At 39.3% G+C, this 23,594-nt stretch overlaps 1 protein-coding gene across 3 annotated transcripts; it reads left to right on the forward strand.

The window, feature by feature from the left end:
* The first annotated feature begins 313 nt into the window (after positions 1-313).
* Morf4l2 (mortality factor 4 like 2) lies at positions 314-9,961 on the forward strand. 3 transcript variants are annotated; one of them, XM_048796937.1, is made up of 5 exons: positions 314-471; positions 1,820-1,909; positions 4,577-4,767; positions 7,265-7,366; positions 8,627-9,961. In XM_048796937.1, the coding sequence occupies exon 5, from the start codon at positions 8,651-8,653 to the stop codon at positions 9,515-9,517; it is 867 nt and encodes a 288-aa protein (XP_048652894.1). In that variant the 5' UTR covers positions 314-471; positions 1,820-1,909; positions 4,577-4,767; positions 7,265-7,366; positions 8,627-8,650; the 3' UTR covers positions 9,518-9,961. The 3 variants fall into 3 exon arrangements, with proteins under 3 accessions (XP_048652894.1, XP_015353431.1, XP_015353432.1); XM_015497945.2 differs by lacking the exon at positions 4,577-4,767 and having other exon boundaries at positions 315-471; XM_015497946.2 differs by lacking the exons at positions 314-471; positions 4,577-4,767 and having other exon boundaries at positions 1,818-1,909.
* The last annotated feature ends 13,633 nt before the right edge of the window (positions 9,962-23,594 follow it).

The raw sequence follows: 23,594 nt of genomic DNA on the forward strand, positions 1-23,594 counted from the left end.
AAAAAAAAAAAAAAAAAGCCCCTCTGGTCTGGTCAGGGGAACTCTGGGTCGTGAAAATAGGCCACGTGAACACTCTGCCCTATAGACTTATGACCCAACGGCTGTCGCGCTTCGGAGGGCGGGCTAAGAACCTAAGAGGGGGAACGTCATTGGCTAAAACTCGCACTAAAGGAAGACTATGGTTGGTTGGTTTCAGGCCTTAACCATGAAGAAGCAGGTTGCTAGCACCCGCCTTTACTGCGGCTAAGTGTCACTGCTGACGTGGGGGTGGTGGTCCAATCATTTGGTTATGGAACATTCTAAAACTTAGGCAAGACGATTGTGATTGGTTGATGGGCATAGGCCCGCCTCCAGAGTGACGTGTCTGCCTATGGATATCAGTTGCCAGAGAAACCTGGCTTTACTATGGCGGTTGGAGGGACGGCAGTGATCACACGTCGGCTGCTGCAAAGAACTGGATTCTCGTTTCAGGTTTCGGGGTGGGGGTGGGGAAAAAGGGTCGATGATTTCCTCTTCTTGTCGTGTATATAGACAGGATTAGCAAGTGGCTTTACGATCGGCATTGCTAGATTCATTCCTGTTCGCCAACGCCCAGCCTGGGCAAGGCTTCTGTTCTTTCTGTGTCTCGGTTTCCATGTTTGTAAAATGGTGATAATAATAGTATCTACCTCATCAGAGACGTGTACTCAGACGTGTACTGTATTACGGTGCGTAGAAGGCACCTAATAAGAAGCCTGGCTCTTAAAGATAATTAGCTATTGTTAACGGAGATAAATATTCGCGTAAGAGAATGAGAAAATTTATAGTTGATGTAAATACTGTCATTATAGTGCCTTTTCTGCATATCATCTTTCCTAGAAGAAATTAAAGATAAAAGGGATAAATTAATTTTTACTGATGAAATAATGTGCTACCTGAGAAATGCCTCATACCGCGGGGATTGGAATTTTCCCATATTGAAAAGTTAAAAGATGGGGGGGAGGGGGGAGATCGGGAACGAGAGCGAGGTAGAGATGAACCATGCGCGATAAGTAGGCCTTGTTTGGATCCTGATTTGAGCAAGGCAACTGTAAAAACCCGTTTAAGACGCTTCAGGAAAATTTGAACGCGGATTCGATATTTGATGTTTGTTAAGGAATTGATGTCAGTTTTTTTAGACATTACAGTGGGATTGTGGTTATGTTTTCAAATTGTCTATTTTGTGGACATATATGTATATAAATGCTTAAGGATTAAATAATATATTGAGATTGGTTTCAAAATATGTTGGATGACTAGGATTTGCTTCAAAATTTCAGCGGTAGAAGGAAATGGGGAGGAGGGGTATAAAGAAAAAAAAATGGGGCTCTAAATTAATAATCATTTAAGCTGAGTGAAGGGTAGATGGGTTTCTTTATATTAATGTTTTCCTTGGTATATTTTTGGAATTTTTCATTATACAGAAATAAGCTATTCGGTGAGCTAAAAAAGTCAGGGGGGGGAGCAGTGGGTGGGGTTACAGATGAAACAAGATGGCCTTCAGTTGGTAATTACTGAAGCTAGATGATGGATTCCTCGTGGGTTTGTAATACTGTTCCCTCTACATTTTTATTCATTTGAGATTATCCTTAATAAAGAGTAAACATTTTTCAAAAATTAGATAAAGGTTCAACAAAGTAAATTTGAAAATATAACCACAAGAAAGGGGAAAATCATTTTTACATTATTTATCAGCTTTGGTGTCCTTTGTGTGTGATAAAATTGCATTGGCTCATGAAGAAGAAAATCATCATCTCATATATTTTTATGTCCTTTCCTGTCCCTTTGTTTGACCTTCCAGATCACCATCAGAAAAGCTAAGTTTGCCTTACAGTAAGGATCAGGAGATCTGATCCTGTTTGCAGAACCACCCCTGATTACAGAGCCTTGGGTAAGTGCCTTCCTTCTCCTGGCCTCAGTGCTCAAATAAGAAAATACCACATAACCTTCTTAACTGTCAAAGAATATTTTGAAGATAAGCCTCCTATCTGGAAAGTAAATTCTGAAAAAGGAATGATGGAGGCAAATCTATTGCTGCCTCTAGTACAGAAAGTGAATAAGCATCTGAAGGCTGCATAATTTTATATCCTTTAATAAAAGATACTAAAATGGATCCCCTGCAGTAATTTTACATATCCAAATATTACATTATTTATTTCTTTGCTACAGATGCAGAATAGTATTGTGGTTGAAATTAAATAACTGTCTTGCTAAATTTAAATTCTGGCTCTGCCATTTAACTTTGTGAATCCTGAGAATAATATTTATTTTGTACCTAAGCTTTCTTATGTGTAAAATACAAATAATAATAATAGTTCCTTCATATGATTGTTGAGGTTGAGGGGATTACATGTAATGTAACCAAGACAGTACGTAACACATCCTGTTTTCCCTGTGGACACTTATAAACACTTCTAAAACAATGGATACCTCTTTTTTGAAATGAAAGAAAATTAATATTGTTGATTTCAGTAATTTTCCAGAAAAAGCAGTTACTACTAGAATTCTGAAATTATGGCTTCTGGCTTATTCTAACAATCTAAACGTTTTTAACTATATTCAGTGAGCTAAAAAAGTCAGAGATAATTTCCAGGAGCCATAATTTTAACTAGCAAATCATACCATATTCACTCTGCTAATAGTTGTTATGTTATTCCTCTTTATTCAGACTAAAAAAAATCTGATAAACAAAGGAAATGTTCAGCATCCAAAACAGAAAATTGATATAAATGTAACTAACAATGGCACATGTGAATTTAAAGGTTTTTTTCCACCAGACTGTAGGAGTTTATAATTACACTCATCCTAGTACACACATAAACAAAAGATGTTAGCCTTTGGAGTCTGATTCACAAATGGCCGATTGCTTACATGAAGAGGGGAGGGAAGATTTCCCCATCTCTTGACAGCTGTGTTTTCTTATGAAGCCACAGTATTTTTTCTTCTTTATTTTCCTCCCTTTTGAAAGCTAGGTTTTATAGGAGGGTCCTTCCCTGGTTGGTAGAAGAGATAAATTACATTGGTAGGCTCAGAACCCCTTTCCATGAGGCCATTTAGGGAATGATTAAAAGCTGATGGGGGAGGGTAGACCATTAGGTCAATAGGAGCTCAGAGAAAGCAAGGGCCAAAGTGATTTGAAAGAGCAAGCTTCAAAGAGGAAGACCTTGACTTGGATCTCTAAGGATGGGCAGAATCTAGAAGGAAGGTGGGAATTCGATCCAAATGATATCCCTACAAATTATAGAGTAGACTCAATTTTACTTTTCTCACCACCTTTTACTCTCCCTAGAATTAATCACTTTTATCATTTTGCTCTGTTTCCTTCCAGACTTGTGTACTATCTTGAATGTCTTCATGTCTATTCATAAGAGTTGTGATTTCAGTTGTAGTGACATTCCCTTAACTAGCATGATATTCAATATTATAATTGTAACATTATTTTGCCAATTCACTATTGATATCCTTGTAGATTTACTCCAGTGTTCTGCTGTTTCAAATAATACTGCATCAACATCCTTGGTGCCCATTTCCAAGTGTTATTCTAGGGCAGTATTTGTGTCTTGAGCTGATAATTAAACCATCATGATATTGGTGTGAGAACATTAAAATATAGCACCGACGTGGATGGACTCAACACAGTGATACCTTTAAAATTAAATAATCAAAAATCATTGGGAAGAAGGTACCTTAAAAGACTCACATTACTTTGGGAATTTGAAATGTTGTGAAATAGCATTTCAAATCATTGGAGAAAAGATGGACTCTTCAGTAATGAATATTAGGAAAAGATTGTTATAAATTTGAGGGAAACTATAAGAAGGCATAAGAAATCACTTTCACAATATTGGTTTTGGAGCCTTTTCTTAAGCATGACATAAAGCCAAAGGTCACAAAGGAAAATATTGACCAATTTTGTCTGTGATAATGAAATAATGCATATTCACATGGTCTCATAGTATGATATCATTAAGCACTTGAAATATTTTGAACATACAAAAACCCATAATTATTATAAATCAATAAAGCAGCAAAAGACCTCATAGAAAAGGTAATGAAAATACTCATAAGAAAAAAGATAAAATGGCCTAAAAGAGATATTCAATACCTCACAAATTCAAATGAAAAGGGCTGGGGTTGTGGCTCAGCGGTAGAGCGCTCGCCTCCCACGTGCGAGACCCTGGGTTCCATCCTCAGCACCACATAAAAATAAATAAGTGAAATAAAGGTGTTGTGTCCAACTACAACTAAAAAATAAAATATTTTTAAAAAATTCAAATGAAAATACCTTACTAAGTGTTAGATTGGGGGGGGGGAACAACTTTTAAAAGAACTATTTTGGGGTGTAGTTAAGTGCTGGAGAGCTTTCCTAGCATGCACAGGGCCCTGGATTTGTTCCTCGGCACCGTAAACAAAAGAAAGAAAAAAACAGTGTTGCTAAAGGTATGGAAAAATGAACTTACATATTTCTGTTATGAATAAAAATTAAAGTAGTTATTTTTAAGGTGAATATATTTAAAATTATAAAATGTCATTTTTTGTTCTTAATTTTTAAACTTAGATGGAAAAACTACCCATCTGATAATATAGAACTTTAAAAATCCTAAAATCAGACTAAAAGAATACCCAAGGGGGAAATATTTGCCAAAAGAAATTCTGGCCAGGCACAGTGGTGCATGCCTGTAATTCCAGTGGCTCCGGAGGCTGAGGCAGGAAGATCACAAGTTCAAAGCCAGCCCCAGCAAAAGCAAGGTACTAAGCAACTCAGTGAGAATCCTGTCTCTTTAAAAAAAAAAAAAAAGGCTGGCGATGTGGCTCAGTGGTCAGGTACCCCTGAGATCAATCACAGTACACACCCATACCCACCACATCCCCAAAATAAATTCTACAAGTGTTGAAATCACTTGTAGAATGAGCCATACCTGGTGGTTCATGCCTGTGATCCCAGCTGTTCAGGAGGCAGAGGCAGGAGGATCACAAATTCAAGGTCAGCCTCAGCAATTTAGCAAGGTTCTAAGCAATTTAGTGAGACCTTTAGAATTTAAAGAAAAGGGGAGGGGAGCCAGGAATGTGGCTCAGTGGTTAAGCACCTTTGGATTCAATCTCTGGGGCCCTCCAGTGAACTCAAGGACAAAAACAAATGGACAGTGGACATTTTTTAAATGTTGGTGCCCACTGAACAATGAAAGTGATCCATTTTTCTTAGCGGATTTATACATTTTTAAGTGAAGATTCTCCATTGCTGGCCAAAGTATGGGATATGATTTTTGCTGTGCTGCAGATTGAACCCAGGGGACTTTACCACTGGGTCACATGCCCAACCCAAAGACAGGATCTTGCAGAATTCCCCAGGCTGATCTTGAACAGGTGGTCCTGCCTCAGCCTCCAGAGTTGCTGGGGATTTGTGCACCGAACTGTGATTGACATTTTTACCTGCTATTTTTAGGATTATAAATTGATATAATATAGAGGAAGAAGAAATTTTGGCAACATTAAGAGCTTTAAAAGTGTTTTATCTCTTGGCCCACTAAATCTGCTTTTTTAAATGTTTTTATTAGTTATTGATGGACTTTTATTTATTTATATGTGGTGCTGAGACTCAAACCCAGTGCCTCACACATGTTAGGCAAGCACTCTACCACTGAGCCACAACCCAGCCCTAAATCTGCTTCTTATAGTCTTATAGGAACAAAAGGAAATTATCCAAAAGTATTTATACTATGTTTAAATAATTTGTTAAAGGATGAATAGCTGGTAGAACACAGACTATTTCCAGAAAATGAGTGGCTAAGGTATGCCATTCAGAACAGCTCTGAAAGCATATGTGTTATAACCTTAACATGGGAAAATGATTCGTTACAATAGTTTTTTTTTTTTTTAATGAAATCTGTTGTTTAATTGTATGAGTTAATTTCTTCAAATGTAGAGACCAAATAAACATGAAATTAAAGCAAAACTGTAGCAAATATAAACATGTTTTCTCAATTTCTGAAGCAGATGGGAAAGTGACTGTTACCCCTAGTTTATATCTCCATTTTAGGGACTTAAGTGCTGCTGTGCAAGAAGTAGGATAGGTATAGTACAAGCCCTGTGGCAAATTGAATTGAATAATACAGTTTCATATAGTTTTGGAGGTTGGGGAAATGGTCTAGGATAGGAAAGATTTAGAGAGGAGGTGGGACTTTTCTTGGTATTTAGTTAAAGCCTGGTGGACAAAGAGTAGGTATGCTGAGTAAGCTATATTAACAGTATGAAACTCAAACACTCAGTTTAAAAAAGGTGATAAATAATGGCAGCTTTTTAGTGAAGACAGGCACAGAGATCCATGTCTGCCATGCATCCCTGAAGCAGTGTATGCAAGTGTATGTAGTAGGTTCAGCTATCAAGTTTCTCAGTAAGGAATTGCTAATGACCATTTATCTTTTCATAGCAAATTCATTTTTTTATTAAAAAGAAACATTTTGAAAGGGATAACATCATGATACACACCACTATCTGAATCTTTACATGCTGTGTCTATCCTCCTCAACCAGGTTTCTGATTCCCACAGGGCAAGTCATCATATTCACAGATTGTGTTACTTTGAAGGTTGGTTTTGCCCTTCACTGCCTGCCCAAAGCTTTGTGTCCTTGCAGTTAGAAGGTACTGTTTGCTTAGTGATACTAAAAAGTTTTCCTAATCCAGGGCTCTCATTTTCAAGCATATCTTAACTGGTTTCCCCTTTGGGCCTACCCTTTAACTGCCCACAGGAGTCTTAAGGGTTATTGATTGGCTGGTGACCCTCTCTGGATGAAACTTATTACTGGAGATACCTAGCTGAAGGCTGGTCAGTCTTCATCCCTTTTTCAGAATCTCCCTGACTTTAACAAGCTGAAGAATATGTAGGTTTCCAGTTCCTCCATGTTACAAACCCCACTACAGCAGACATCTTTGTATCTACATTTGCATGTGCAGGTATCCCTATAAGATACTGTGCTAGCAGTTCAGCCACATCACATTCATGTAATTTTTTAAAAAGCCTGTGAAGGCTAGGAATAATTTGTTATAGGCATAAATGAGAAGAGGCTGATAGCATACTTACCTTGTCTCACAACTCTGTGTTGGAACCTAATTGGAATAAATGTCCGTCTGATAAACTGACTCTTGTATTTTCTTTCACCTCTATTGAATACCATGTTTATAAAAGGTATTTCACTTAGATGACTTCACAAAAGTTTATCTTAATTGCAGATACCTGTTTCCTTTCTAGGCTGTGTCTCTCACTTCATCCTTCCAGATCATCCCAGAAGATCTGTAAGATTCCATCTGGGAAATCACTAGGAGTTCTTGGAAGGGAAAGAAGGAAGATTGTGTAAGTCAAAGGAATTGTTTCATCTGTCACACCATACGAACAGTAGGAGACTGTTTTCATCCTTATCTTATTAGTTCTCCTTCCTGCAATTTTTCAGTTTAGATAATCTCTTTCCCTTGGAATTCTCCATTTCTTTGGCTTCCAAAATAACATTCTCCTAATTCTGTGGCTACTCAACATTTGTGTTTCATTTGTTGTCTCTCACCCCTTAAGTATCTTTCTTCCCTAGGTTTTCCAGTATTCCATACGTGAAATTCTGCCTCTCTTAACCCTGAAAGATTTCACTTACTTTCAGTGTCCACTACCAGCTAAATAACAACCACTGTTAAACTTCCATTTCTGGCTCTGAACTCTCACCTGAGTTTTAAAGTCACATGCTTAACTGCACAGTTCACATGCAGTAAGTCTAACACTAAACTTCTTTCCCCTGAAGTCACTTTCCATCTATATATAGCGTCTCACTTGGTGAAAATACTAATGACCTCATCACCTGTCCTCCACCTGTCATCACTGGCTCTTCCCTCACCAATTTTTCACCTCCAGCGAGTAGTCAACAAAAGTGGTATCATATGCCTCTTTTGCTCGAAAAAAAATTCCATGCCTATAACTATCATTGTATTAGTCTTATTTTATAATTGTCACTTTAGATATTTGAATCCCTCACACTTATAGTATTTGCCTGGAAGCAGATATGCAGTATTAGATGACTAACTGAATAGATTAACTAACAAATGAATTACCGGTGCTTTTATTTTCTGCAGATTTCAAACCTTTAAAATCATTCTTAGTTAATTTAATAATTACCCAGGCTTAAAATGACAGGATAATTACACTTTTTTCTCTCCTCAGTTACCATATTCTTCAGTATAAGTTCTGTAATTTCTGAAGAATTCCAGTTTTCACTGTCATCAGAGTAGTTCAGGCCTATCTGGACTTACCAACAAAAACCTTTACTCTTATATTGCCTCCAGTCAGCTAAATTAATTTCAACTGTAGTTCCTTTCATGATTTGCCATTTAATTCCTTCTTTCTCTAAAATTACTTCCTTGGATTATGGATGGCATTGAAGAACTAATTTATGGGCATATTTGATGAGCAGTGGGATGGGGGGAGGAGGTAGAAAGTTACTAATAAATGGTCCTGAAATAGAATATGAGATCCAAATTCCAAGACAGTTAGCATGTATTTTGCTCTTATGGGCTTTTATGAAGATAAAGGTTACCATAGAAAACAGTCAAGTAAAATACTTTATATTTACAGTGGTTGGAATAAAAACAGGGTTGAATGAGTTCCAGAAAGCAGGGTTCTCAAACTCGTGGACAACAATCTGCCGAAGAAGACAACTTTAAAAAACCAACTCGAAGCAACATGCAGAGAAGTAAGATGAGAGGGGCCTCCTCGGGAAAGAAGACAGCTGCTCCACAGCCAAAGAATCTTGAGCCAGCTCTCCCAGGAAGATGGGGGGGTCGCTCTGCAGAAAACCCCCCTTCCGGATCTGTGAGGAAGACAAGAAAGAACAAACAGAAGACCCCTGGAAATGGAGATGGTGGCAGTACCAGTGAAGCACCCCAGCCCCCACGGAAGAAAAGGGCCCGGGCTGACCCCACTGTGGAAAGTGAAGAGGCATTTAAGAATAGAATGGAAGTTAAAGTGAAGATTCCTGAAGAATTAAAACCATGGCTCGTCGAAGACTGGGACTTGGTAACCAGGCAGAAGCAGCTGTTTCAGCTCCCAGCTAAGAAGAATGTAGATGCTATTCTGGAAGAGTATGCCAATTGTAAGAAATCACAGGGGAATGTTGATAACAAGGAATATGCGGTTAATGAAGTTGTGGCAGGAATAAAAGAGTATTTCAATGTGATGTTGGGCACTCAGCTGCTGTACAAATTTGAGAGGCCCCAGTATGCTGAGATCCTTTTGGCCCACCCTGATGCGCCAATGTCCCAGGTTTATGGAGCGCCACACCTACTGAGATTATTTGTAAGAATTGGAGCAATGTTGGCCTATACGCCCCTTGATGAGAAGAGCCTTGCATTATTGTTGGGCTATCTGCATGCTTTCCTAAAATACCTGGCAAAGAATTCTGCATCTCTGTTTACTGCCAGTGATTACAAAGTGGCTTCTGCAGAGTACCACCGCAAAGCCCTGTGAGGGTCTACTGACCACTCACTATTATGTCTGGTATCTGTAAACACTTTCTGTTCTTAGTCCTTTCCTTGTAAAATTGATGTTCTTTAAAATTGTTAATGTATAACAGGGCTTATGTTTCAGTTTGTTTTCTGTTCTGTTTAAACAAAATAAAAGGAGTACAAGCTCCTTTCCTCATTTCAAAGTTGCTACCAGTGTATGCAGTAATTAGATAAAGAAGAAAACATTCAGTAGAACATTTTATTGCCTAGTTGACAACATTGCTTGAATGCTGGTGGTTCTATCCCTTTGACACTACACAATTTTCTAATATGTGTTAAATGCTATGTGACGAAACGCCCTGATTCCTAGTGCCAAAGGTTCAACTTAATGTATATACCTGAAAACCCATGCATTTGTGCTCTTTTTTTTATGGTGCTTGGAGTAAAACCGCCCATCCTCTGCAAATCCATCTATGTTGTTCCTTAGGCATTCTATCTTTGCTCAAATTGTTGAAGGATGGTGGTTTGTTTCATGGTTTTTGTATTTGAGTCTAATGCACGTTCTAACATGATAGAGGCAATGCATTATTGTGTAGCCACAGTTTTCTGGAGAAGTTGATATTTTAGGAATTGTATTTCAGATCTTAAATAAAATTTGTTTCTAAATTTCAAAGCAAAAAAAAAATTTAATTTAAGAATTGAATGAGCATATTAGCCAGGCGTGCTGGCACATACCTGTAACCCCAGTGAGGTCTCTGCTCACAGAACCTGAGGAAGGAATATTGCAAGTTTGAGGCCAGTCTCAGGAATTTAGTGAGACCCTGTCTCTAAAAATTAAAAAAAGGCTGGGGATGTAACTCTGTGGTGGAGTGCCCCTGGGTTTAATCCCTAGTACTGCAAATACACAAATGAATAAATAAACACTTAAAAAAAAATGAACATATTAAAGAAATAAGAGCCAGAAACCAGCCCCAAACTGTGCACTGACCTGGATAGATTCCGATGCTGGTCTGGCTGCTGAGCACAAGACCCCAGGACCTGGACTGGGGACCCCATGGGCACTGGATGTCCCCCTGAGGTCCCAGTAAATACCCCCCAGGGCAGCTTCCTGGCTGTCCTTGCTTCTCTGCATTACCCGCTCTTTTCAAAGGGCTCCTCTTATTGGACAGGTTGAGTGACAGATCCGTGTCCTATCAGCTAGATCTTTGCCTCTCATGAGGACTCACTAGGCCAGAGTTCCTGAAAGTTCAGGCTGAGACTCTACGCGATAATGGCAAATGGCCATAAATGGCAAATGGCCGGACAGTGCAAGAATCAACAGCAACACCGTTGCAATTCTCATTGTAAGAATTCCTGCAGAGCAGAATGCAGAAAGAGGCCTCAGGACCTCACCCCTCTACCTGTGAGCACACTGGTGGAGTGGGACAGAACAGCTGACCGGGCATATGTCCTCCTTGGACAGCATCCATTTACGGGGGATTGGCAAGCCCTGGAGAATCACAGGAGCTGAGACTGAAGGCCCACGGTACACTCGATAAAGGACACTGCTTGGACATTTCTATATGCTAGACAAATGCTATCAATTCCAAACTCCTTGGACCTCTGGGAAGGGCAGAGATAGCCAGGGACTAAGTCAGTGGCTCTTAATCTGGCCTGCACTTTGAAATCTCTGGACAGCTTTCAAATATACTGAAGCTGGGCATGGTGGTGCACGCCTGTAATCCCAGTGGCTGGGGAGGCTGAGGCAAGAGGATCTCAAGTTCAAAGCCAGCCTCAGCAACTTAGCAAGGCCCTAAGCAACTCAGCAAGACCCTGTTTCTAAATAAAATACAAAAAAGGGCTGGGGATGTGGCTCAGTGGTTAAGTGGCCTGGGTTTGATCTCTGGTACTAAACCAACCAAACCAAAACAAACTCATAGATGGGTCTAGTCTCCAGAAATTGAGATTTAATAGGTTTGGGGTATGAAATTGGGACTTTAAAAAAAACTGAGGTAAATCCACATTCCAGACAATAAGCCGTTTAAAGCATTGTGCAATTCTCACCTCTGGCTATTCCCTGGTGAAGGCGTGGGTGTCCCTACCGGTTACACAGCCAGTCTCCATCCTTTCCTCCCCGCATCTCCTGGCAACAATTCTATTTTCTGTCTCTGTGGATTTTCCTATTCTGGGTATTACATATAAGTGGGGTCATTCAGTATTTTCGTGTCACTGTCTTTCACGTAAGATAACATCTTCAAGTTTTATGCATGTTGTAGCGTGCGTCGGTTCTTGATTCTTTCCTACAGCTGAAGAACACTCCATTGTCTGGATAGATTACATTTTGTTTATCCGTTCATCAGCCGATGGACATTTGGATTGTTTCCTCTTTTTGGCTACTACATAGAATGTCGCTTTGTACAATCTTGTGCAAGTCTTTTTTTTTTTTTTTTTTAATCCATGGTGCCTCTGATCTTGTTCCAGTTCTTTTGCCTCATCAAAACTGTCGTGAGAACAATCACAAAAGACAGGGGGTTTTTCAGGAAAGAAAATCATCCGTAGGTCACTGATGTCATGGTCCCTATCAAGATGGTATAAAGAAGTGAAGAGAAGTGAGACCTGGGTTTGAAACTGGATCTGCTGGTTTCTGGTTGTATCAATGTGAAAAATACCTCTAAGTCTGAAATTTTTCATTTAGTAAATGAGAACAATAATAGTATCTGACTTTTATGGATGTCAAGAAAATTGAAAAATATATTTCCTGTAAGTTGCTTAGCAAAGAACTTTGTTTCATGGCCAGTTAAATAAATGATGGCTATGATTACTATTATACTAATTTTGTCTTCATTATTTGACTGTCATGTAGGGAAATGGGCCTTTTGGAAATCCTCACACATATTTTGCCATAGGGACCTTGCAGGTCTTTGGTTATTTATACTTAAAGATTAAGAGCAAAGAGAACTTTGAGTAATATGTGTCTGCGTTTATGCTCCTGTCCATTTCTCCTCATGCAAAGTCTGACTGCAACACCACACTCCTTTCAATAAACTGAATTCAGTTCAACAGAAGTTATCTGAGGGCCTGCAGCTGCCAAGCCCTGTTCTGGACGCTGTGGTGAGAGATGGATGAGACGTGGTCTTCAGTTTTCAGGAGCTTGTGTATAAATGGGCTGATGGAGAACAGGTGTCTCCACTCTGCTTCAAGTGTGTCCGTGGCTCCATGACCTTGAAAGAAGGAGACCTATAGGACAGCCACTTGGGCAAGCCTGGGGCTGAGCAGGCAGGTACGACTTCTGGAAGCATNGTGTGAGGCCCTGGGTTCGAGTCTCGGAACCACATATAAATAAAATAAAGGTCCATTTACAACTAAATATATATTTTTAATTAAAAATAAATAAAAATAATTTTTAATAAAATTTTTAAAAAGATGTAGCTAAGTGGTAAAACACTCCTGTGTTCAATTCCTAGTGCTTCAAAAAAGCATAATTAACTGCAAATCAAAATGGTGATAATGATTAATAGTTTCCTTTTGTATGGAAAAGTCAATTATCAGAATTTATATTTTTTCCAAAATGCAAGAATCTAAGAGGATAGATGTGAGAGAGATTCCAGATTTTATTTAAAAATCAATTTAGAAAAATCTTTACAATAAGCACTAGAATATTTAAAATATTAAAAACTGGTCTGGGGATATAACTCAGTTCGTAGAGTGCTTGCCTTGCATGCACAAAGCTGTGGGTTCAATCCCCAGCACCATACACACACACACACACACACACACACACACACACACACACAATATATATATATAAAACTGCATGTGATGGTGCATTCTTAGAATCCCAGCTACTCCATAGGCTGAGGCAGAAGCATTGCCAAATTCTGGGCCAGCCCAGCCAATTTACCAATGCACTATAGCAAAATAAATAAAAAGGGCTGCGGAGTTGTAGCTCAGTGGTAGAGCACTCCTGGATTTCCTGGATTTACTCCCCAGTACTGAAAAAAAATTAGAATGTGTAAATTCCTAAATTCCAAAGAAAACTCCATTGGTCCAGGAGTAGGCAGGAAAGGAGAGGAGGGGAAGAGGCACAGAAAACACATGGTAAATAGAAAACAAGAATGTGAAGGTAGACATATATTAACAATATGTCAATAATAATAAATATATGTAGAATAAGTTCACATATGAAGAGAAAAGCTCAGATTGGCATTTTACCAAAGATTCTAGTTTCATTCTTTTTCTCAGAGGTGCACTTAAAAGTATCCAGAAAAGTTCAATGGATGGAGTGAGGTGTGGTGGTACACACCTGTAATTCCAGCCATTCAAAAGGGTGAGGCAGGAGGATTTCATCCTGGGCAACATAGCAAAGCCCCATCTCTAAGTAAATAAAATAAATAAATAAAAGGATGGAAGGGCATTGGTAGAGTGCTTGCCTAGCATGTTCAAGGCCCTACGTTCAACCCCCCAGCACTGCAAAAGAAAAAAAAGATTAAAATATATACAAATATACATCAGGCAAATAAATACTAAGCAAAAGAAAGCTAGTATAGTAAAATTAATGCAAAAACAATAGTAGTGTTCATCCATAGAAGCATGGCACATGACAAACACTATATTGAAGCAAACAGTCAAAATACAAGAACTGCTGGTGAGATATCAACATGCAACTTTTGTCTAACACTATGCCTTTAAATTCAAGTTTTTCTCAGTTCCATGGTTTTGCTGCTCACTCTAAAGAGCCCTATGGTCACTTTCAGTCACAAGCCTCAATTCAGTGATTAGGATGTCCTTTACCAAATCATAAAGACCTCCTGAATTTGATTCAGAATTAAATGTTCTCTGCCTAACTAGCACCAACTTACGTGACCCTCCACCTTTAAGGGAAGCTATATGCTGAGTTTCTCTTCTGCCCATCCTCCTTCCCTAGCTTGCTGATTTTGACTTCAGGCCTATCTGGGTGTCGAATGGAGGGAATAAAAGGGAAAGGAGCTATATGTTCTTGACTGGTCAAATAGTAACTTGACTTCTTTCTTAGCTGATCTAGCAGATGTTTAAAGCTGACTCATCAGAGCTCCCCTACTACAATTCTGGTATCGACCACAAACATTCTATTAATGTTTCCCCTTAAGTTTTGGGTTTTCCAGCTGTCCATTCCATAGAGATTCTCTGCAGGAATCCATAGACCCCAAATGGTTTTCTGGCAAGCCTCAATGTCCAGCAGCTTGCTCTCTTCCTGGTCTACTTCTGGTACATGGAAAACACATATGCATCTTTTCCCCCAACAGATTGGTAAATACATAGAGATTCACAATAAGGTCCTCTCTCCTTTGTTCCTATCATTACCACAGCCACATTCTCTAACCAATAAGATTTCTCATTCTGGAGTCAGATTGCATTCCACTGTGCCTCTGAATTTCAAAGATACATATCAAGTTTTTAAGGGACCCAGTTGAACTTAATGCATTTAATGGGGAAGCACTCCAATCTACTACCATAGAAGTATATTCCAAAGAAATCCACCTCACAAAAAGTCCCTCTTTTTTTGACCCTTTTAACACTTATGGTTTTTTTCTTTGTTTACTTATTGTTGGTTTTTTTTTTTTTTTTTTGGAACTAAGGATTGAACCCAAGGGCACTTAATCACTGTGCTACATCCCCAGCCCTTTTTATTTTTTTTTTATTTCGAGACAGGGTCTCACTAAGTTGCTTAGGGCCTTGCTAAATTTTTGAGGTTGGTCTCAAACTTGCAATCCCCCTGCCTCAGCCTCACTAGTCACTGGGATTACAGGCATGCAGCACCACACCTGGCACCATTGATTATTTTTGTTCATTCTCATTTTATCATAGACCAGTTACTATAATATAATATAATATATAATAATATATATAATATAATAATATATATAATATTATATACAATATTATATATATTATATATAATATTATATATAATATTATAATATAATAAATATATTATTATATTTATTACCTCTTCTACACATTAAAAGACATGACTTGACATATTCTACCATAAAGAATATTTGCAAATAAATGGAATAGGAAAACACAAGTATAATCTTTGGTGTAATTTCTGTATTCCAGAATAAGTTGTTTGATAGATACATAAATAAAGGAAAGGGAACAATATTATCACAGCATTTTCACTTTGGTAGTTACTCAGTGGATTTGAAAATAGGGGATAAAAATCACACCATGCTATTTGTCTCATGTTTTTTCCTGAAACTCAACTTAGGAAATAGGTTAAAAAAACAATAAAGCATATGGACTTAAGAGCTCCACAAGTTTAGAATGAGAATTCCAGTGGCAAACTCACCAATAGCTACAGGATCTGGTAAGATCTTTCCCCTCCTCTGACTTTCTTTATCTATCAAAGATAACAAAAATAACTGATATTAATTATATACTATGTGTTGACCCTAAATGGTCTATATAATAAGTAATGTAAACTTCACAACAACCGTAAGAGGAAGTAATGTGATTATCCCCATATTATAAAAGGAGCACAGAAGGCCTGTAAATACAGGCCTATGATATAATATATGGGTGAGGCTATGGGTTCAGTTCTCAGCACCAAAAATATGGGAAGGCACAGAGGCTAAGGACAGACAACTAAGAGTGGCAAACTTGGGTTCTGCAAACCTAGGATTAGAATCCAGTTAGTAACTACTATAACTACGCTCACCCATGCTAGGCAAGTGCCCTAACACTGAGCTACAACCCCAGCCTTATAACCAGTCTTAACTACTGTACTATCCGACTTCTTCAGAATCTAATAACTATTGAAAAATGTGAAAATTGAATTCTCATCTGTGGAAAGTACCCTATATGAGTTCAGATATGACCCTGTATGAGATAAGGCCATCCTAGAATCAGATGCTAAAGCAAGATCAGACATATACAAGATATTTGTTGAGGAAATACCTATGATAGATGGGGAGAAAGCAAGAAAAGATGAGGAGAGTCTTCAAACTATAATGCATATCTCACACCTGTGAAAGGAAAGGAAGAGGATTAGGCAGGAAGAGCCACAGACTACAGTGCATTAGTGAGGATCCATAACAAGCCAATGATATATCAGCAAATTTTAAAGGAGTTCCCCCATCAAATAGTAAATGTTTCACTGTAGTGGCCCAGCTATGTTCAGTCATAGTGTGGAAGCAATCTGTGGAATGTGTAGCCTTAATATGAATCACAAATGTAGGGTAGATGCAGTGACTATTTCTTTGTAGTTATTCACATACTTTCTGCTGACTGAAGCCCAAACATGTTCCTAGAAGTTGAGCCTGATCCCTTCTTCTCTGCTTCAACAGAGACTCCTACTCTTTTGTTGGTGTTGTTGTCCAGTATTAGCAATTGAACCCAGGAATGGTTTACCACAGGGAAGCATGCTCAGCCCATTAATTTTTTTTTTTTTTTTTTTTTTTTTTTTGAGATACGGTCTAAATTGCTGAGGCTGGCCTAGAACTTGTGATCCTCCTGTATCAGCCTCCCAAGTAACTGGGATTATAGGTGGACACCAGAGACTATCTGAAGGGTTCTCAAACTTACACACTGTCTCCTAAGAGAAAGGAGATCCAAATTACCAGAGGGCTCACTCTCTAGGGTCTCAAATGTTCAATGCTTTCTGCTCTGGAAGAGGTCAAGCAGTCACTTCTTAGACATGTGGACCAGGAAGTGAAAAGGGCCTGTCTTAGTTTTACTCTGCTATGACAGAACACCTAAGACTGGGCCATCTATAAAGAACAGAAATGTATTCTCCCACAGTTCTAGAGGCTGGGAAGTCCAAGGTACCAGGATCTGGTGTGCACTGTCCTACTATGTCCTCAGGTGGTGAAATGTGGAAGGGCAAGAGAGAAACCATGTGCTCTTATGGCAGAGAGAGAAGAGGGAGAACCCACTCTGGCAAGCCCTTTTTATAGCAGCATTAAGCCATTCATGAGGACAGAGCCACCTTTCATTAGGCCCCAACTCCAGTACATGAATTGTGGGGACATATTCATACCACAGCAGGAGCCCAGAGAACTGGGCTCTGGACGCTGATGACCCTCCACCATCAATGCCTTAAGAAGTATCTTTATACCAGCTCACAGTCTGACTGCCTTCATCCCCAAGTCGAGGAATGGGTACACAGCGCATGTATATTTTCAGACAGGAGGTGACACCTCTCTTCTCCCAAGTTGCAGGACCACGAGCCTTTGTGAGCTCCCTTTACCTGGGGTCTCCTGTACTCCTGGGTCTGGGCTGACTCAGACATCAGATGCTCTGTGCCAAGCAGACACAGAGCTAAGTCATCACAGAACCAACAAAACAGGCCAGGGCATATCCTAGGCCCTCCTGGGAGTCTGGGCAAGGCGGGTGGGAGAGAGATGGGTGAGGTCTTGTCTGCTGGCTAACCTCAGTTTGCCCAATTGTTTTGGAGGCGACTTCACTGGACACTGAGGGAGGGGTCAGCCCCCTCTGCTTCGACCCCAATTTACCTGCTCTTACCTGGTGCAGACACCTGCCTGCTCAGAGACTATCCTAAGCATGTTTCTAACTAGGAAGCTTTGGGGCCTCCCCCCTTACAAAAAGATCCCCCAAGGAGAAGGGGCAAAGGAGGGAAAGGCAGCATGCTCCAACCTGCAGTGTGGACCATCGTCGTCCTCCAGGTAAGTCTGTTCCTCTCAGCCCAGCCATTGGCTCCAGAGATCCTGATTCCTGCTGCAGTCTGGAGCAGAGAACAAAGGCAGACCCAACCTGGAGAGGAGTGTGGCTTGGGGGAGCCCTTCCATGCCTGCCTGCACCTTGCCTCCCCATAAGTGCCAGGGGTTGGATGTGTTCTGNCTGGACAACTTATTGAGACCCTGTCTCAAAACAAAATTTTAAAAAGGACTGGGGGCGTAGCTCATTGATAGAGTACTTGCCTAGCACATGAGAGGCCCTGGGTTCAATCCTCAGTACGGAAGAATAAAAAATAAAAATAAAACCTAAGCAGGGCCTGGGAACATAGCCCAAGTGGTAGAGCATTTGCCTAGCATGCATGAAGCCCTGGGTTCCATCCCCAGAACTACTACAACAACAACACAGCAGTGTGACATGAGAGGTTGTGCTTTTAACCACTGTAAAACTGAGCAGTGGGTTCCAGCCACATTTATGTACAGCCAGGATGGGCAGCACAGAAATTTTCAGGAAGCAGGAGTTGGAAGTATCTGAAGGCAGACAGAGCAGCCATGCAGAAAGGAGGAAGGCAGTCAGCCTGGCCAGCTGCTGCCATGACAACAGTCTCCAGGGCTGTGCCCTCCTCTGGGGAATTTGAGGAAGCCCAGGACGGGTTTCTGGTTCATGAGTTTCTGGCCCAGGGATTCCCATTCCTGGTGGGGCTGCACTTCTGTGGCAGGAACAGAGACTCCCTCCCTCTGAGTCCCTATCATTTCACTTGGCAGGGCCTGTGAGAAGCTCTGCCCTCCCCAGCTCAGGGTGCCCCCTGCTGCTGCCTCCTCTGCATTCTTTCCTAATGGCACTAATGGCAGTCCTTGCTCTCAGACTTGCAGCTGTTGACTGCAGCAGGCCCTGTCCAGCCTGTGGCTCTCCTGCTTTCCTCCCCCAGCTCTGCCCCAGGGGAAATCTCCAGGTGGGAAAATGCAATGACAAGAGCCTTCTCTTTTCTGCTTCTGGCCTCATCCTAACAGGGGCCTAGAGACACCAGTGCACTCACAAGCACCCCCTGAGCCCACACATGTATGTGCTCAGAGAAGCAAGGAAGGGGCCCTGAGAAAAGGTGGGCTAGCAGCTGAGTCTGCTAGAAACACACAGGGACAGAGAAGGCAGGTCCAGACCTGGGCTGAAGGCAGACAGTAGCAGCTGGGTGCTGGGTGGGACTCCTGCTGTCATTCATCTGTTGTAGCTCTGGACACTTGGGAATCTTCTAACCTTCTTCTTGCCTCATTTTATGACTTTTTCACCCCTAAAAGATAGGTAGGACTGTACTAGAATCATGAGTGAGGTCCCTTCCAGCTCTAGGGTTCTATGGACTCCATCCTGTCCACAGTGCTGAAGAGACTCTTCTCATAGGAATGAAGCCAACTAATGGGTTAACTAGTTCTTTGCAAACTTGCTTTTAAAAAAATCTTTTCCCCATGGGCTGGGTTTGTGGCTTAGTGGTAGAGCACTTTCCTAGCACATGAGAGGCCCTGGGTTCGATCAGCAGCACCACATAAAATAAATAAAAGTATTGTGTCCAACTAAAAAATAAATATTAAAAAAAAACTTTTCCCCAGATTTTAAATTCTAAAAAAAAGCTACATCTAAATGATTAAGATATTAACTGCTAGAAGATATGGGGATGTAGCTTAGTGATAGAGTGCTTGCCCAGCTGTATGAGGCCCTGGCTTTGAACCATGGTATTGTAAAAGTAACTAAGTATTTTAACTGCTAGAGTCCATTATTCCAGGGAAAAGTAACAAAAAATCTTTGGTCATAAGACCTCTAATCTGTAATCTTCATTTTAGATTTGTAGAATGCAGAACATCTGGTAACCTTCATATAACTTAGAATGTGAGTCAAAGAAATGGACCACTGAAGGATTGATGAGTACTCTGTCACCCATCCATCTGTGGCTAAAAATACACTCCCTTTAATTTCCTATATATGAGCTGGGGTTGTGGCTCAGTGGTAGAGTGTTTGCCTCACACGTGTGAAGCACTGGGTTCGAGTCTCAGCAGCACATATAAATAAATGAATAAAATAAAGGTCCACCAACAACTAAAAAAATTTTTTTAGAAATTCCTATATAAGCTTGCCACTTTCTGTTGTTAGCTAAGATGGTCCTTGGGACAATAGTCTGGCTATTTTCCCATCACCTAGCTCACGATAATAGTTTTTTCTCCACCACCACCTTGTCCCTTGACTAATTGGCTTCTGTTGCATTGGGAGCAAACCAAACCTTTTGCTTGCTAAGAGGAACACCATTTGGCCTGTGTGGGTTACTTCTTCCAATTGATAGCTGCTTCCACTTGACCTGGAATCCAGATAAACTCAGAGCACAGAACTTGCCCTATGCTAGCCTGCCTTGCTGGGCTCTAACACCCTCACAGCTGCTGTTCACCTTAGTTACTCTCTAAAGGGTCCAGAACAACCCCAGTCTGAGGTGTGGGTGCAGAGGTTGGAAGAAGGATATAGTGTCAGAATCTTGAATAATTGGTTTAATAAGTTCATATTTAATGAATATTTGTTCTGTCCTCCATCCTGTATATGCTGATGTATAAGATACAGGTGTCCTTGTGGTATTTCTTGATTTGTAGAGGAGATAAATACCTAAAATAGTTTTAGCACATAATAATAAAGTCTATATCACTTGGTACTTTAGGAGCACCAGGGAAGGATATCTAAATCAGCTTGCTTTTGTGGCTGTCAGGAACATTCTAAGAAAAAGTGATACCTCAGTTGAATTTTCATGATTGAATAGGATTTTTCTGAACAGAAAAATGGACAGTCTAGACAGAGGCAGCAGCATAAGCAAAGGCCTGGAGGTTTGGCCTCAAAGGCCTGACTGACGCAGAGCAGGCAAAGTCTGAATTCAGATGACAAATGTTCATTACAGAGGCCAATTTGGCAATGTACCAAAAATGAACCTTATGACTCAACAAGTCTATTTCTAGTTACCTATCCTAGAGAAAGACTCACACATTATATGAATAAAATGGCATGCACAGGAAAGGCATCCTAACATGTTTGCAATAGCAAAGCACTACAAACCACCTAAATAGCTGTTCTAGGTAACAAACTGCAGCATTTTCAGAGTAGGTAATATGTTCTTCATCTACATATGAACTGGATTTAGATGTAAAAAAATGGATAAATTTCCAGGATATGCCCTTTAGTGAAAAAGAGAATATTTTGTTGAATAACATGTATGATATGATGCCATTTAGATTCTAAAAATATATGCATTTGTATTTATATGTATGTATACTACATATGTATAAATATATTTTATATGTAATATATAGTTTATGTGGGTGCATATGTGTGCATATACATACACATATATATGTGTATGTGTGTGTAAAATTTGTACTGCTTCTCATGTGAATTAACTTCTCCATGTACTTTATTCACCTTCTATTGGGCTTTTTTTATTTCTAAAAGATATCTTGATCTATAAATATGTTTTCAAAATTTCATTCCAATTTCTCATGTGCCATTTAATATTTCTTATGATGTATATTTTTTTACTTTAAAGATTTTGAAAGAGATTGAGAGAGAAGGATGGGAAAAGTTTGGGCAATAGGTACTCAGTTAACAGGAGAATAAGTTCTGGTGTTCTATTTCACAGTAGGGTAACTAAAGATAATGGTACTGTACTGTGTATTTCAAAAAAGCTTGAAGAAAGGATTTTGAATGTTTTCACCACAAATAAATGATAAATGTTTGAGAAGACAGATATCAGGTTACCCTGATTTATACATTATACAATATATACATGTTTCAAAACACACCATGGTACCCTATTAATAAGTACAATTTTTCCCTGCTATGTCAAGGATCAAACCCAAGGCCTTGTGCAAGATATATGACTGAGTTATATAATTTACATATATTAATATATTTATATATATTATATAGGGCTGCCACTGAGCCCCAATATTATTTTAGTGTCAATTAAAATGCAAATCAAAAAATTTAAAAAATTAAATGAGATAATCCTTCACTGATATTTTTATGATTGTAAAAGTATTCTCATAGCAAAAATTCAAACAACACAAGAGGAAAGCATGAGAATAAGAGTGTTCACAACTTTTCTGACATTGGAAAGATGTCATTAGACTCAGCAATAAGAAAGTGTGAAAGTTTAGGAATAAACAGGTATAATGGCTAAGAGATATGACTTAAGAATCAAACATATTTGAATTCCAATTCAGGTTCCTAGACTGGGGGTATAGCTCAGTGGTAGTGCACTTTTCTAGCATTCACAAGTCCTTGGGTTCAATCCCCAGCACTGCAAAAAATATACAAATAAATCCAGGCTCCACCACTTACTGGTGGTACAACATTATATAAATCATCTAAATTTTATGGGCTTTAGTTTCCTCATCTATAATAAATAATACTTTTTCTCAAAGAGTTTTACATTTAAAGGAGTTGTCAATTATGAAGTTAATATTCTGAAGCTTGATCATTTTGAATTTCTTTCCTCAACTCCAAAGTTGGTTCACTTTCTTCTACCTTATGTTTTTTTGGGGATCTCTTCATTCATATGGTATTAGATATAGATCTCTCAGATCAAAGAGCATAATTTTATTTCCATCACTTACATTAGCATCAAGGGGTGTGGTTCATGATATACCTATACAGATGAATATTATGGTACATATGCAAATAAAAATAAAAGAATAAATAAAATATATGTTCTATAAGATATAACTACAAATACATAATGAGGCATTTTCATGTTCAATACATTAATATGTAAAGTAATACATATGCATACTATATAACAAAGTAAATTGGTAGAGTACTTAAAAGGAGATATATACACACAATGTAAGTACATGCACCTCAGTATTAACAATGATTTTCTCTGGGTAGAGGAAGGAATAGGTGATTTATATATTATAGTTCTATGTATTCCCAGATATTTTCTTGTAGAACCATATAGCTTCCACATTCAGATAAAAAGTGATAATGGTATAAGACCATTCATTTTAAACACACACACACACACACACACACACACATATGCATGCAAATACTTATCTTGACTTGAGACAAGGAAAAACCACCTAACCATTTGCTTCTTCTTATGTGACCACAAACCCCATGAAGAGCCCAACACTCATGTCAGGCAGGTGTCAGTCGGGGTTGAGGCATTCCTCTCCCAAATATCAACTCTGCACCACCCCCTTAGCTTCTCTCCTGCCTTTGTTAGGTATGTTCAACCGGCAATTCTGGCTCTGGACACCAGATGGCACTTGGCAGTCTTTCTAAATATTTCCACAAAAGGTATTGTCTCAGCAAAGAGGTTAATGTTTTCTCTGATATGCGGATGCTAATTCACAATAAGGGGTGGGGGGGGTGGGAAGAATAGAGTTACTTTAGATTAGGCAGAGGGAAGTTAAGGGAGG

The sequence above is a fragment of the Marmota marmota genome, unplaced genomic scaffold, assembly GCF_001458135.2.
Source record: "Marmota marmota marmota unplaced genomic scaffold, marMar, whole genome shotgun sequence".
Lineage (NCBI taxonomy): Eukaryota > Metazoa > Chordata > Mammalia > Rodentia > Sciuridae > Marmota > Marmota marmota.

Excerpts from the sequence above, each read along its gene's own strand:
- Morf4l2 (XM_048796937.1), top strand. The coding sequence starts at position 8,651 with ATGAGTTCCAGAAAGCAGGGTTCTCAAACTCGTGGACAACAATCTGCC.